A 15,645-nucleotide genomic window follows, 5' to 3' on the forward strand; every position below is an offset into this window, starting at 1 on the left:
AGTTTTTATAATGGGGTCATTTGTGGGGTACTTCTAATAAGAAGGCCCTTCAAATCCACTTCAAACAAAATTGGTCCATGAAAAATTTCGATTTTGAAAATTTTGTGAAAAATTGGAAAATTGCTGCTATACTTTGAAGCCCTCTGATGTCTTCCAAAAGTGATGCAAACATAAAGTAGACATATTGTATATGTGAATCAATATATAATTTATTTGGAATATTCATTTTTCTTATAAGCAGAGAGCTTCAAAGTAAAAAAAATGCTAAATTTTCAATTTTTTCATCAAATTTTGGAATTTTTCACCAAGAAATGATGCAAGTATCGACAAAATTTTACCACTAACATAAAGTAGAATATGTCACGAAAAAACTATCTCGGAATCAGAATGAAAGGTAAAAGCATCCCAGAGTTATTAATGCTTAAAGTGAAAGTGGTCAGATGTGCAAAAAATGGCCGTGTCCTACAGTGAAAATTGGCTGGGTCCTTAAGGGGTTAAGGAAAGGGTTAAATCACATTTATTAACTTTTTTTTACAGTGTTATAGCTCCCATAGGGACCTATAACACTGCACACACTGATTGCAAGCACTGTTCACTGCAAAGCCATAGCTTTGCAGTGATCAGTGTTATCGGCAGTCGATTGCTCAAGCCTGCATCTCAGGCTTGGAGCAATCAATCGCCGAAGGGACACGCCGGAGGCAGGTAAGAAGATCATCTTCTTTTTATGGTCCCCCCAGGTCTAGTGTTTGCGTTTAGGTATGGAGGACATTCGTCTCACAATCCTTGGCGGCTTGAGGCGGCAGCTGGTATACGGGGGCTTGGCTATTTCTTGTATTTCCTCACAAGCCAGCCCCTGATGACGTTTGCGGTCCATCTGTACGTCCTGACGTGCCGGTGTTCCCTCTGCTGGTCTTCTTCCCCTGTTGGCTCTGGCGACTTCCTTAGCACGGCCTCTTCTGTTCTTTCCTCTTCCTCTGCGTTCCTTCGTCTGATGACGTCACTTGTGCGCTAGAGCCCGATCTGACACTTATTCCCTATCCTTTCAATAGGGGATACATTTTTCTAAGCTGGACTACTCCTTTTATGACCCCGATTGTGTGCACAGATAAACATTTTCCCATACGCTTACAGTGCATTATTGATAAAAATGCAGAATCATTTTTTAATTAATTAAAGGAAATCTGTCATCAGTGTCACCTGCACTAATCCGTCAGTACAGACAGGTAGTGCAGGTGACATTGATGACAACGGTACTTACCTTGTCCCGTTCCGTGCTGTCGTTCTCCAGCAATCCTCTTCAATATCTTTAGCTCTGGGCCTGATTTGGAGCATGGGCGGAGCTTAGTGATGTCACCACTGCTGTTCTCTGCTGGGTCCCGCAGCTAGCAAACAGCAGTGGTGACATCATTAAGCTCCTCCCATGCTCCAAGTCAGGCCCAGAGCTAAAGATAGTGAAGAGGATTGCCGGAGAACGACAGCACGGAACGGGACAAGGTAAGTACCGTTGTCATCAGTGTCACCTGTACTACCTGTCTGTGTTGACAGATTAGTGCAGGTGACACTGACGACAGATTTCCTTTAAATATGCCTGAAAAAACACTGTGTCAACATAGCCTAAAACTGAATCTTTTCCCACAAAACTCTAATATCAATCTGCCAGTTTCTCTTGCTGTTTAACATGATGTTGATAGATTAGATCGGATTTATACAGTGACAGGTTTATATTTTAAGCATGAAATGATCATGACAGTATGTATGATGATCCTCTCTGTATTTCTTATCCTTGTATTGTGACCACAACCAATTTTATGCTAAAATGAAAGGTGTCATTACAAAGTATAATCGGTCACGCAAAAAACAAGCCCTCATGGGTCTGCGGATGGAAAAATAGAAAGCGGGGGGAAAAAACAACGAAAATGCAAAAATGAACATGGGCTGTGTCCTTGCGGGGTTAAATAGTGTACCCTAACCTGTAGCTGTACACCGGTAGAAAAACTACAACTCCCATCATGCCAAGACTAACATGGCACGATAGGAAGAACAACAAGATGGGGAACGCTTTTTAATAGGGTTCGGCAGGGACGTGCACAGGAATTTTGAGGGGCAGGGGTTCAATGTGAAAAAAAGGGCACACCCGATCCATATGCAACTCCCTAGACCAGTGTTAACCCAAGCACGGTCCTTAAAGGACAACTGCAGCCAAAATTTTACTTATTCTCTATCCACAGGATAGGGGATAAGTGTTTGATCGCGGTGGGTCCGACTGCTGGGCCCCCCTGCGATCTCCTGTACGGGGCCGCGCCGTGGCTCTCCCGTGGCTCTCCCATGCAGGGGGCATGCCGGCCGCAGCATGACGTTGCGGCCAACATTCCCCCTCCATACATCTCTATGGGAGAGGCAGCGTTCATGTCTCCCCGCCTCCCCCATAGAACTGTATGGGGACGGGGCGGGGACGGGGCGTAAACCGTCGAGCTCAGAGCTCAGCGCTAATGCCAGCGCCCCGTTAGGGAGATCGCGGGGGGTCCCAGTGGTAGGACTTCCCGCGATCAAACACTTATCCCCTATCTTGTGGATAGGGGATAAGTAAAATTTGGCAGCAGTTGTCCTTTAAATAACACCAACAGGTCATGTTATCAGGTGATATAGTTGTAGAGACGCCTGATGCACAGACCAGAATTATATCACCTGTAAAAGACTAAGGGAATCTTGAAAACATGACCTGTTAGGGCAGTGCTTCTCAATTATTTTCTGTCATGCCCCCCCTAGGAAGAAGAAAACATTTTGCGCGACTGTAAATAGTATCATTTGTCTATAAAATTGCTATAAGTACACCTCTGCATAACACTGTATCCTTATTAACGAATATGAGGCTCTGTACACTGACAACAAGCAGGGCTCTGTACACTGACAACAAGCGGGGCTCTGTACACTGACAACAAGCGGGGCTCTGTACACTGACAACAAGCAGGGCTCTGTACACTGACAACAAGCGGGGCTCTGTACACTGACAACAAGCGGGGCTTTGTACACTGACAACAAGCGGGGCTCTGTACATTGACAACAAGCAGGGCTCTGTACACTGACAACAAGCAGGGCTCTGTACACTGACAACAAGCAGGGCTCTGTACACTGACAACAAGCAGGGCTCTGTACACTGACAACAAGCGGGGCTCTGTACACTGACAACAAGCAGGGCTCTTTACATGGAGTACAAGCAGGGATCTGTACCTGAGGACAAGCAGGGCCTGTACGAGAGAGAGCAGGGCAGCGGGCGCACTGCTCGGTGGCACAGTGAACTCTGACATGGTGGGCTACTGCGCTTAGACGTGAGGTCACGTCACCCCGGTGACATGACCTCACGTCTGAACGTAGCAGCGCGCCACGCCGGAGTTCAAAGCGCCTCTCCCAGGCAGCCACACTGACAACCCAGGGCCGTATGTAAGATCCAGCCGTAGAGTTGCTAGGCAACCGACGCCGTGTGAGACGCCGCTTAAGAGTGACGTGACCTCACGTCTGAACGTAGCAGCGCGCCACGCCGGAGTTCAAAGCACCTCTCCCAGGCAGCCACACTGACAACCCAGGGCCGTAAGTAAGATCAAGCCGTAGAGTTGCTAGGCAACCGACGCCGTGTGAGACGCCGCTTAAGAGTGACGTGACCTCACGTCTGAACGTAGCAGCGCGCCACGCCGGAGTTCAAAGCGCCTCTCCCAGGCAGCCACACTGACAACCCAGGGCCGTAAGTAAGATCCAGCCGTAGAGTTGCTAGGCAACCGACGCCGTGTGAGACGCCGCTTAAGAGTGAGTCGGGCCCCCCTTTACGGAGCCTCGCGCTCCACTATTTGAGAAGCACTGTGTTAGGGGGACTTGAGGACCGCGCTTGGTAAATCTACAGGATTGAGGATAAGTGTTTGACCCCCGCGATCTCCCTAATGGGGCCCCCGCATTAGCACTCAGTGAAAGGTCGACAGTTACGCACCCTCCCCGCCCTGTCCCCATACAGTTCTGTGGGAGAGGCGGGGAGGCACAAACGCTGCCTCCCCGCTTCTCCCATTGAACTACTTGGAGGAGGCGTGTCAGCCGTGATGTCACGCCGCGGCTGGCACGCCCCCTGCGCGGCACAGCTGTGGCCCCGTGCATGAGATTGCGGGGGGCCTAGCGTTTGGACCCCCCCGCGATCAAACACTTATCCCCTTTAACATACCATCCACAGCTCCCCCGTTGCACTGATATAGCTTTTTGTCCTCCGTTACGGCCTTCTTTCTGCTTCCTGTGCACAGATCGAAACACTGCGATGAACTTATTGCCGGGCGCAGCCATTTCCCGCCTTGACCAGTGATACAATGAGCGCAGTGTCATATAACAGGCCAAGGCTCCTTATATGACATGCGCTCAGCCTATTACCGACTGAGGTGGGACATCACTGCGGCTGGAGATAAGCTCATGGCAGTGTCCTGGTGCTGTCCACACCTCGGGTCACACTGGGTCTGGTGCTACATAAGCTGCATATGGACTATGCTCAGTAATCAGCTGTGGACAGTTCCAGGAGTGGGGAGAAAGGAGCCCTGTTAAAAGGGTACTTTGGTGGAAAACACTTAATTTTTTTTCATCAACTGGTCCCAGAAAGTTAAACAGATTTGTAAATTACTTCTATTAACCCGTAAAGGACCTAGGGCGTATGGATACGCCTTCCGTACCTGTACGCCCGTGGGAATTTTGGTCCCTGCTGCGCGCCAGGCGGGGACCGGACTGTGGGACTGCTGATATCGATCAGCAGGCACCCCATGCAAATGCCCAGGGGGGTCATCAGACTCCCCCCCATGTCGGCGATCGGCGCAAATCGCAAGTGAATTCACACTTGTGATTTGCGCCGATTCCGGGTCATACGGGTCTATGGTGACCCGGAATATAAGGGGGATCGCGGTTGTCTAAGACACCCACAATCCCCCTGTAGCGATAGGAGTGAGGTGGCAGAGGTGCCACCCCTCCTATCTCTGCTATTGGTGGTCTAGATGCGACCACCAATACCAGATCAGAGGCGGGGGGGGGGGGGGGTTACTTTCGTTTTCCCCTTCGTGCAGCAGAAGAGGACGGCACCCTGGATCCGACGGAAGCCGGTAAGTTGCCTAGCAACATCTAGGAGGGCTACAGTCTGAGACTGTAGCCCTCCAGATGTTGCAAAACTACAACTCCCAGCATGCCCAGACAGCTGCTGGGCATGCTGGGATTTGCAGTTTTGCAACAGCTGGAGGTCTACAGTTTAGAGACCACTGCACAGTGATCTCTATACTGTAGCACTCTAGATCTGGCAAAACTACAACTCCTAGCATGCCCACACAGCAGTTTGCTGTCTGTGCATGCTGGGATTTGTAGTTTTGCAACATCAGTTTTGCAGACACAGTTTAGTGCCACATATGGGGTATCTCTGTTCTCTGGAGAAATTGCGTTACAAATTTTGGATTTACAATTTTTTTTTCTCCTTTTACCCCTTATGAAAAGGAAAAGTTGGGGGTTACACCAGCCTGTCATTGTAAAAAAATTAAAAACTTTACACTAACATGCTGGTGTTGTCCTTTACTTTTTATTTTCACAAGTGTTAAAAGGATGGTGCAGGATGGGAGTTGTAGTCTGCTGGAGAGTTACAGGTTAGGGTGCATGCACACCACTTTTTTGCTATACAGTTCCCATATACGATTTCAAGTTAAAAACCGTACGGAACCAAATAGAAAACCGTATACATTGACTTAACATTGTAAACCGTATGTCAAACGCATCATCCGGTTTAGTCCGTTTTGTGTCTTATACGGTTTTGTTAGTTTTTTTTTACCCGTACCCAAAACCGTAGTCTACCACGTTTTTTGCTCCGGGTGAAAAAACATATTAAACCTCATACATGTTTTTTTTTTTTTTTTTACATGGGAGTCAATGGGAACCGTATAGAACTGTATATGCATACGGTTCCATCCGTTTTCCAACATATGGTTTTTTACGTTGCAGTTTTTTTTCTTGGAATTTCAATCAAACAAGGGAAACTTTATTCAAAATGGAGTGAAAAGTTAAAAACTTATACTTTTTTTCTTAAAAAACGGATGCAAGCAGACATAATTTTTCAAACTGTATACATTTTTTTAACCATACACAGGTTGAAATTTGTACACACGTTTTGATACAGTTTATTCAGGTTTTGAGGAATCAAAACCTGATACGGGAACTGTATTGCAAAAACGTGGTGTGATGTATGTATGTTTTTACCACACAGTGACCAGAGGAAGAACTCTGATTGCCATAGATCAGTGTTTTCCAACCAGGGAGCCTCCAGCTGCTGCAAAACTACAACTCCCAGCATTCCCGGACAGGCAACTCCCAGCATTCCCTTTAGCTGTCCGGGCATGCTGGGAGTTGTAGTTTCGCAACAGCTGAGGGCACCCTGGTTGAAACCCACTGCTATAAACACAGTACAGGCTTGTTTTTCATACCGTACACCGACGTCACAGCCTTGGGGGGGCGGAGTTTTTATAGCACACGTGACATCGGCATCCGCCAGGAATCCCAGAGAGAACGTAGTTTCTTTTTTTTTTTTGTGTGTAGTTTAAACATGAACACGTGATACATAGACTGCCCAATCCGGAGCGACATGTCATCCGCGGACCAATCAGATCGCCCGCGTCCCCACCCCGGCCTCAAGCCCTCAGGCGTCACTGGGCTCTGATTGGCTGATACCATCGGAAGCGCAATTTTCAAATGTTCTCAGTGTAGAGCGATCCGGGGCTGTGTGTGTGTAACGTCCCGTCCAGGTCCGGGCAGCAGGGATCAGTGTGAGCCGGAGCCGAGACAGGTAAGTGCTGCACGTCCTCCGTATGACATATCGGGATATCGCTTATCGGAATTATGGTCTTTATTCATGCTGTGACTGTTCTATCTATAGTCATGTGTTCTGCGCTGGGCATGAGTCCTACAGAGCAACAGATGTCTGATCGATGTGTCATTAACTTTTCTTTTTGTAGCATTTATTATTATTATTATTATTATTATTTATGTATTGTAATAAGAGTTCTCCTTTTATTTTTTTTACTAAATATATATATTAATTATATATATATTACAATTAAGTTTATTGTTCATGCTTTACAATGTATGTGTTCTACCTAAATTGCTCATCTGTTCAATGGGAACTCTAGCTGTAGCCCAGTGTTTTCCAACCTGGGTGCCTCCAGCTGCTGCAAAACTACAACTCCCAGCATGCCCAGACAGCCTTCGGCTGTCTGGGCATGCTGGGAGTTGTAGTTTTGCGACACCTAGAAATGCTGCGAAGCCAGTGACCTCATTGCCAGGGTTCCCGCTTCTGAGTGTTAGACAACTGCGAATTGGACTGGTGCAGCAAAGGAAAAAAGGGCGTTTAACCAGGCGCTCGGAAATCCGAATGATGTCACGACCAGATCATGGAAGTGAAGGAAGGTAAAGCTTTATTGGTTTATAACAACGCGTTTCGGGGTTAGCATATCCCTTCTTCAGATTGACAGATTAAGGGGTATGCTAACCCTGAAACATTTTGCTGTTCTCTACCAATAAAGTTTTACTTTCCTTCACTTCCATGATCTGGTCGTGACATCATTCGGATTTCTGAGCGCCTGATTAAAGGTCCTTTTTTTCCTTTGCTGCACCAGTCCACTCCCAGGATTTCCTTTGGATCCATCCGGAGACCTGCAGGCTTGCACAGATTCCTACATCATTATCTCAAAATGCATATTTAATATATTCTCCAGGTGAGCTGCCATCTATTAGACCCCCAACCTGTCCCCACTTTTTGTGGGGTGCTACTCTCTTCCTAGGGTAATGCACTAGGTGCCCCTTTGGGCCTTCTCTTTTTTTTTCTTTATCTACAAACTGCAAATTGGGGGTTGGCTGCATTGTGACTGTACCACCTGGAAGGTTGTCGTGTTGCAGGTAAAAAATCACTGTATCCCTTTTCCTTCTAGCAGCTGGTAAGGGTCCCCATAGTTAAACCCCCTATGATCAGTGATGGCGTCTCCAGTTGATCGGCTGTCACTTCCCTTGCACACAAATACCCAATGTAATGTGTACCAAGCTGAGCTGTAGTCTTCCAGAACTACTCAGAATGTGCAACGGTGACGCATTTATATCAGAGATGAGCACATTTGAACGATTAACTAAACTAGTGCCACCAGCTGTTGTAAAACTACAACTCCCACCGTGCGCTTGACAGCCTTTGGTTTGGCAACAGCTGGAGGCACCCTGGTTGGGAAACACTGTGTTTAAACTATGTCGTCAGATTCGGGTTGGCCCAAATAATTTTGATCCAGATTGAAAGTGCCTCGATTGTGCGAAAGTCATGTAAGCTCCCACAGGTTTTAGGCTTTTTATTTTTTATTTTTTTTTAAAGGGGTACTCCCATGGAAAACTTTTTTTATTTTTTTTATTTATTTATTTTTTAAATCAACTGGTGCCAGAAAGTTAAACTGATTTGTAAATTACTTCTATTAAAAAATCTTAATCCTTCCAGTACTTTTTAGGGGCTGTATACTACAAATACATATACTACAATCTTTACTTTTTTAGATTTCTCTGATGTCATGACCACAGTGCTCTCTGCTGACCTCTGCTGTCCATTTTAGGAACGGTCCAGAGCAACATATGTTTGCTATGGGGATTTTCTCTTGTTCTGGACAGTTCCTAAAATAGACAGCAGAGGTCAGCAGAGAGCACTGTGGTCATGACATCAGAGAAATCTAAAAAGTAAAGCATACCCTCGGTAGTTTATAGCCCCTTATAAGTACTGGAAGGATTAAGATTTTTTTAATAGAAGTAATTTACAAATATTTTAAATTTTCTGGCACCAGTTCATTAGAAAAAAAAAAAGTTTTCCACCAGAGTACCCCTTTAACAACTTATCCCCTATCCACCAACGTATCTCCTATCCACAGGATAGGGGTTAAATGTCAGATCACGGGGGTGTGGGTCTCATATCCGACCACTAGGATCCTCTGCGATCTCTTGCATGGCGCCCTGGCTCTTCCCATGCATGGAGCGGTGGCCAGCATGCCCCCTCCATACATCTCTATGAGAGAGCTGCAGATATACGAGCACTGTATTTCTGGATCTCCCATAGAGATGCAATGAGGGGACATGTTTGCCATCGCTCTGTGCATGGGGAGAGTCAGGGGGTCCAAGTGGTCGGACCTCTCACAATCAGACACTTATCCCCTATTCTGTGGATAGGGGATAAGTGAAGTACCGAAGTTCCCCTTTAATCGCTGTAGCACGCCCTTAAAGAGTACCGGTCTTCAAACCATATTTTCTAAACTAACTCAGATTATATTCCATAACCACTCCTAACACCCCTCCTGCCCCTAAAAAAAAAAAAAAAAAAAATAAAAAAAAAAAAAATTTCTGAGCTTTAAAAAGCTGTGTAGTGTATCGTACCTTTCTCCTTGCTCACATTGCGTGAGCTCCTGGCAGGAGAAAGTGGGCGTTCCCCAACAGGCACAACATCACTGAAGCCTGCAAGAGCTGTGCCTCCCCATGCCCCGCTCTCACTTCCTGAGTTTGGTCTCCTGCCAGGCCAGGAGGGGACCAAACTTTCTGACTTGCGGCAGTGAACAGAACAGAGCCACCTAGTGGCCATTTTTTCTATCAAATAAAAAACATATAAAGGTTGAGAATTTTAACAGCAAGTAAATAGCAAAGTGTCCTTATAATTACATAAGGAACAATATATTAAAAGTTTCTTTTGGTGACAGGTACTCTTTAAATGACAGACACTCTAAGAAGCAGCATCCAGAGGTTGTGTTAAAGGGGACTTGATGTGATGTTGGTGTGTATGCAGCAGGCATGTTACTGGGCATGTCTAAGTGGTTCTGAAAACGGGTAATGACTTGGCCTTCACAGATACCCCTAGAGCAGTGGTCTTCAACCTGCGGACCTCCAGATGTTGCAAAACTACAACTCCCAGCAAGCCCGGACAGCCAACGGCTGTCCGGGCATGCTGGGAGTTGTAGTTTTGCAACATCTGGAGGTCCGCAGGTTGAAGACCACTGCCCTAGAGGCTGGGGCAACCTTGTGTTAGAGGCCTGAGGAGAACTATTGCCAGATGCAGTTACTTGACTAAACGGATGATATAACTCAACTGTATTTTGTTAATTTGTAGGAGACCTCAGAGTTGATATAATATTGTTTGCATACCTTTCTAATGAACCACATGTCATTATTATTATTTTTTTTACATCTGCAGCCAATAATTTTGCTATTTGTCTTAAGCTCTGCTTGAACTCCTGTTTTAGAAACGTTGCTGGAGATATACTTCCCCTTTTAAGTTGCTGCTTAGGTTTCAGTCCCCCCCCCCCGGAAGTCTTAAAGCAATGTACGCTGAGACGCCCTGTATCTTTACTGATATTAACTATTGAGCGTGTGGTACAGGGTGTGATGCAGGGCAGATGGCATTAACCCCCTTGTATTCGTGACGCCAGGGCATGGTTTATCCTCAATACCACCCTAAGGTATACTACTGGGTCCTGGGCAAGGCGCAAGAGCAATAATGACTCCGACGCCAAGTTACGGACTACGGTAGCTTTACTGAGTGACAGATGGAACAGTCTATACAGCTTAGCCACGGAGATGACCAGTAACATCAGAGAATTTAGGGGTAGCTGGGACTTGTAGGTGACTGGGACAATATGTCTGCAGGCCAATTAGTTCAGCTTTCAGGTGCTCTGGTGGGCTGGAAAAGGTAAATACATTCCTAGGAAAGAGTCTCCAGCCCACCGGAGCACCTGAAAGCTGAACTAATTTTTGCAGGATAAAGTCAGCAACTGCCGAGCCGAGAAGTTTGTGCCTAATTGAATCACTAAGTTCGCTCATCTCTAGTCACATGGTCACTGGCACCTCACTGGGTTACACTCACATAACAGGTTAATCACATGACAAATATTCTTAAAGGTACAACACTATTATATACAAATACATAGCATAAAACCAATTGTACAGAGGGAACAGGTGAAGGGGCCCAGGGGACACTGCAGGGAGGGGGTACAACTACTACTGATTTTAGGCAGCCTGGTTTTTCGGGCTTTGATTGTGTTTCTAGATGCATAATATAGTTGACATTTGGTGTAAAGACACAGGCTCTTTGCATGTAGGAAGGAGCGAATTTACAAGTAAGTTCAGATACTTCTAAACTTCTCTGACTGCCAGTTGTTCCTTTTCGGCATCACAGTCATGCCGGCATGCATCTGCCACCGGTTAGCCCTGTGTGTATTCTCAACAGAGAATACGCAGCGTAATTCCCGCTGAACGGCAGATTTTGCGCAACATGAAATACACTGCGCAAGCCATGTGGGACCGTACCCTATTTTCTGCTGCAGATCTGCTTTAGCAGATTTTGCTGCCCATTGATGACAACGGGCAGCCTTATTTGCTGCAAAAATATGTATGTGTGAACGTATCCTTAAAGAGGTACTCTGCCCAAAGGATAGGGGATAAATGTCTGATCGCATGGGGTCTCGCTGTTGGGAACCCCTGCGATCTCTCCTGCAACACCCCCTCCCATAGACCTGCATTGAGGGGGTGGGGTGCGATGTCACGAGGGGGCGGGGCATGAAGTCACGAGCCTCTGGCCCCTGCATCGCCAGTTGTCAGGCACGGAGAAAAGTTTGCTCCGTGCACCAGATGACAGGGGGTGCTGCAGGAGAGACCGTGGAGGTTCCCAGCGGCGGGACCCCTGCGATCAGACATCTTATCCCCTATTTAGACCTCTCTGTATAAAGTTCCAGACTGGTCTAATGCCTTTACAACATCAGGGGAATCTCGTGCAGAAATACATCCATGCTACTTGTCTGTAAATGTAAGACTTAAGTATTTGGATAGTCCCTTTGGACGTTGACATTTCCCAAAAGTCTTCCACCATTTCCCTCGCTGTCCTCCACTATTCCTCAGCTGAAGCCCTTGTGGCCATGACAACCAGCAGCCCAGGCATGAGACCTCCTTGGCAGGTGACCAATATACAACTGCCAACTGTGGTGGGGGCATCTGTACATCAGGAACACCGAGAACATACCGCCTCTGGGCTCTACACGGTGCTGTCTGTACTGCTACCAACTTCACACACGTGCCACATCGGATCCTGACCAGAACCTAGAAATGTCCATTTGGCACCAAAGAGTTTATGGCACGTCAGAATATCTCAGCGATTTTTCTGTTTTCTGTGGGTTTACAGGTTCATAACCAACCAGCCACCCGTGGTCCCTTCTGAAATTGGTCACGGACTTCTTATAAAATAAAGGGCTTTTCTTTTATGAGATGACCCCTTTTAAAGCTGCGGCCTGTTGTACGGCCTCTAAGGGCAGCTTGGTTATTTCTACGGTACTGGAGCGGACATGTAAGCAATGCTTCCGTCTGTAGAGCTCCTGTATTGGCGTTATTAAGAACCTTTTTTGTTTAACCCTTTATAGTCCTCCTATAGATGGGCTTATTTAGGGATGCTTCGCATATATACCGCAGCAGTACACCCATAGACTTCCCTTATGCCAGAGTAGTCAAGAGTTAGTTTTGCCCCCTGCAAGATTGTCTACTATGTCTTTTTGTAGTATAGAGTTCTGCAAATACCATGAACATATAGGTGGGTTTTTTTTTTACCCAAAGAAGTGTATTAGGCTGCATTCACACCACCATTGCAGCCAGCTGGGTGAGGGGAAAACCGGGCGACCAGTACCCCAGCCGGATCGGCACTGAAATCCATTCACTTTAATGAGCCGGCCGAAGTTAAACAGTGACTCCAGTCGGCTCATTTCTGCTGCCCTGTATCCAGTTTTGTGACCGGACTTAAGATTAGAGATGAGCGAACTTACAGTAAATTCGATTCGTCACGAACTTCTCGGCTCGGCGGTTGCTGACTTTTCCTGCATAAATTAGTTCAGCTTTCAGGTGCTCCCGTGGGCTGGAAAAGGTGGATACAGTCCTAGGAGACTCTTTCCTAGGACTTTATCCACCTTTTCCAGCCCACCGGAGCACCGGAAAGCTGAACTAATTTATGCAGGAAAAGTCAACCGCCGAGCTGAGAAGTTCGTGACGAATCGAATTTACTGTAAGTTCGCTCATCTCTACTTAAGACCCATCGCAAACCTCTCCTGCTCTTGACTGAGAACTGTGATCAGACTGGAAAGAACTACACAACTTCCTTTGCAGTATACAGCAGCTGATAAGTACTGAAAGGATTAGAATTTTTAAATAATGTAATTTACAAATCTGTTTAACTTTCTGGCTTCAGTTGATTTGAAAACATTTGTTTACCACATTTGTTTAAGGGTAGGGCAACACGTGCCGTATTTTACTGTTGCGCATTTTACTACCTGTTAAAATCAATGGGTAGTAAAATCTGCTGCGTATTTTGCTACTCTTTGATTTCAATGGGTAGGAAAATACGCAACAGCAAAATACGGCACGTGTGACTGAAATCTAAAGGGTCAACTCTCATTACAGTAGCACTTTATAGAAAGAGTTTTTATTTTAAGTCCTTATTTATCCATTAGATTCTTGTATAATAAACAAGATATTTTTTTTTTTGAGTATGCTGCTTAAATGAAAGTGTGACATGACGACTTACCGTTTTGTCCTCTCAACAGGTCACCTCTTTGCAACTATGTCGGCCCAAACTTTTATCATGTCCAACAAAAAAGAAGACAAGGGGAAGAATATCCAGGTTGTTGTAAGATGCAGGTATGTGCCATGTAATGCATATTGTTTTGTGTTTATACTTTAGCATTTCATGTCACTGGAACATACTTGCCATATGTGTACAACATACTGTGGGCTAAGAGGTTAGTGACACCCATCCATTCATTGCCTTAGAATTTAGTTAAAGGAGTACTCTGGTCAGACTACTCCTGCTCCGTCCTGCCCAGGCTGCAAAAATATGAAAATAAACCATCACTCACCTTCCTGGGTTCCCGCGGAGCGCCACTACAGCTGATCGGTCCTCCGGTCCATCTTCATACTTCCGTGTGAACGAAGCGTCACATAGCGCTCAGCCTATCGCCAGCCGCCGCAATGTCCTACCTCGGCCCATAATAGGCTGAGCGCCATGTCAAGCTTCGTTCACACGGAAGTATGAAGAAGATGGACTGGAGGACCGATCAGCTGTAGTGGCGCTCCGCGGGAACCCAGGAAGGTGAGTTATGGTTTATTTATTTATTTTTTTTTTTTTTTTGTTGCAGCCTGGGCAGGAAGGAGCAGGAGTAGTCTGCACCAGAGTACTCCTTTAATGCCTTGTTGGATGAAAGGTTATGGACAGTCTTGTCACGTGTGTGTGTGTGTGTGTGTGTGTGTGTATATTTATTATAATTTCTTTTGCATCTACTATCTTTTTTTACTTTTCATCAGACCCTTTAATCAGATGGAGCGAAAGGCCAATTCTCATTCGGTGTTAGAATGTGACCCCCAGCGAAAAGAGGTTTCAGTCCGGACTGGTGGTATAAATGACAAACTGGGGAAGAAAAACTATGCATTTGATATGGTAGGTGACTCTGCATTCATGATGGGGAAAGTGATGTATTTTGGTTTGTTTTTTTGCAAACCTATGTATGTCAGTGTGCCTCCAGCTATTGCAAAACTAAAAATCCAAGCGTGCCCGGACATGCTTAGAGTTGTAGTTTTGCAACAGCTGGAGATGTCCTGTTTGGTAAACACTGGTTTAAGTTATTTGATTATTGAAGATGAAATGTTATATCCTATCCACATGTTAGGCAAACACTAGGAAGGAACTTTATCAAGCTCCGTAGTAGATTTTTTATTTTTTTTTGCGTGATTTTTGCTTATTCCAAAGCACATTTCTGAAATCTGCTCACGTAGTACCGTATTTATCGGCGTATAACACGCACTTTTAAAACGTAAATTTAAGGCAAAAAGTCTGCCTGCGTGTTATACGCCGATAAATCTTCTGGTCACTGATTTAAAGCGGCCGCAGCAGCGTCTGCTTGTTAAGTATTAACAGCACGGCCGCGGCCACTTTAAATCAGTGACCAGCGGCATCTCCTCCCCGCTCTGTCACTTGTTTTCTCCTGCACTATCCACAGGTACTGGTGTGGTGGATAGTGCGGGAGACGCTGATTAAAATGAGCCCTACCTTGTCCGGATCTGCGCTACCTTTTAATCAGCATCTCCCGCACTATCCACCAGTACCTGTGGATAGTGCGGGAGAAAACAAGTGAGTTTCACTTTTACTTCATTCCCTCCCCCTCCCTCATCATTCCCTCTTTCCTGCTTTTTGTAGTTTTATTTTCCTTACCTGTCTGTGCTTCGGCAGGTCAGGTCAGGCGGAGGGTCTTGCAGGCAGTGAAGCAGATGAGTTACGTCCTCTCCCGGCATCACTCACGTCACTTTTCATTTCCTGTAGTCTCCGCCGAAAAGTGACATGCCGCACAGAGAAGCCGGGAGAGGACGTAACTCATCTGCTTCACTGACCCTGCAAGACAGCCGAAGCGCAGACAAGTAAGGAAAGGGGAAGAGTGGTCTTCAACCTGCGGACCTCCAGATGTTGCAAAACTACAACTCCCAGCATGCCCGGACAGCAGTTAGCTGTCCGGGCATGCTGGGAGTTGTAGTTTTGCAACATCTGGAGGTCCGCAGGTTGAAGACCAC

The 15,645-nt window shown here is 46.1% G+C and overlaps 2 protein-coding genes across 5 annotated transcripts in view; one reads left to right on the forward strand and one right to left on the reverse strand.

Annotated features, from left to right (window-relative positions):
• IDE (insulin degrading enzyme) overlaps positions 1-6,572 on the reverse strand; it is a 165,034-nt gene extending 158,462 nt beyond the window's left edge. The window contains exon 1 of the mRNA XM_056529403.1: positions 6,474-6,572. The gene's annotated coding sequence lies outside the window, so the exon portion shown is untranslated. The remainder of the gene's footprint in view (positions 1-6,473) is intronic.
• The window catches only part of KIF11 (kinesin family member 11), a 100,719-nt gene that overhangs the window by 49,390 nt on the left and 35,684 nt on the right, over positions 1-15,645 (forward strand). The window contains exons 1-3 of one of the 4 annotated variants that reach the window (XM_056529394.1): positions 6,694-6,832; positions 13,632-13,725; positions 14,389-14,521. In XM_056529394.1, the coding sequence (XP_056385369.1) occupies positions 13,649-13,725; positions 14,389-14,521 (210 nt within the window). In that variant the 5' untranslated portion in view covers positions 6,694-6,832; positions 13,632-13,648. Of the gene's footprint in view, positions 1-6,693; positions 6,833-11,996; positions 12,215-13,631; positions 13,726-14,388; positions 14,522-15,645 lie in introns of those variants that run through there. The other 3 variants (XM_056529392.1, XM_056529393.1, XM_056529395.1) reach the window with 3 other exon arrangements.

The sequence above is a fragment of the Hyla sarda genome, chromosome 7 (assembly GCF_029499605.1).
Source record: "Hyla sarda isolate aHylSar1 chromosome 7, aHylSar1.hap1, whole genome shotgun sequence".
NCBI classification, from domain to species: domain Eukaryota; kingdom Metazoa; phylum Chordata; class Amphibia; order Anura; family Hylidae; genus Hyla; species Hyla sarda.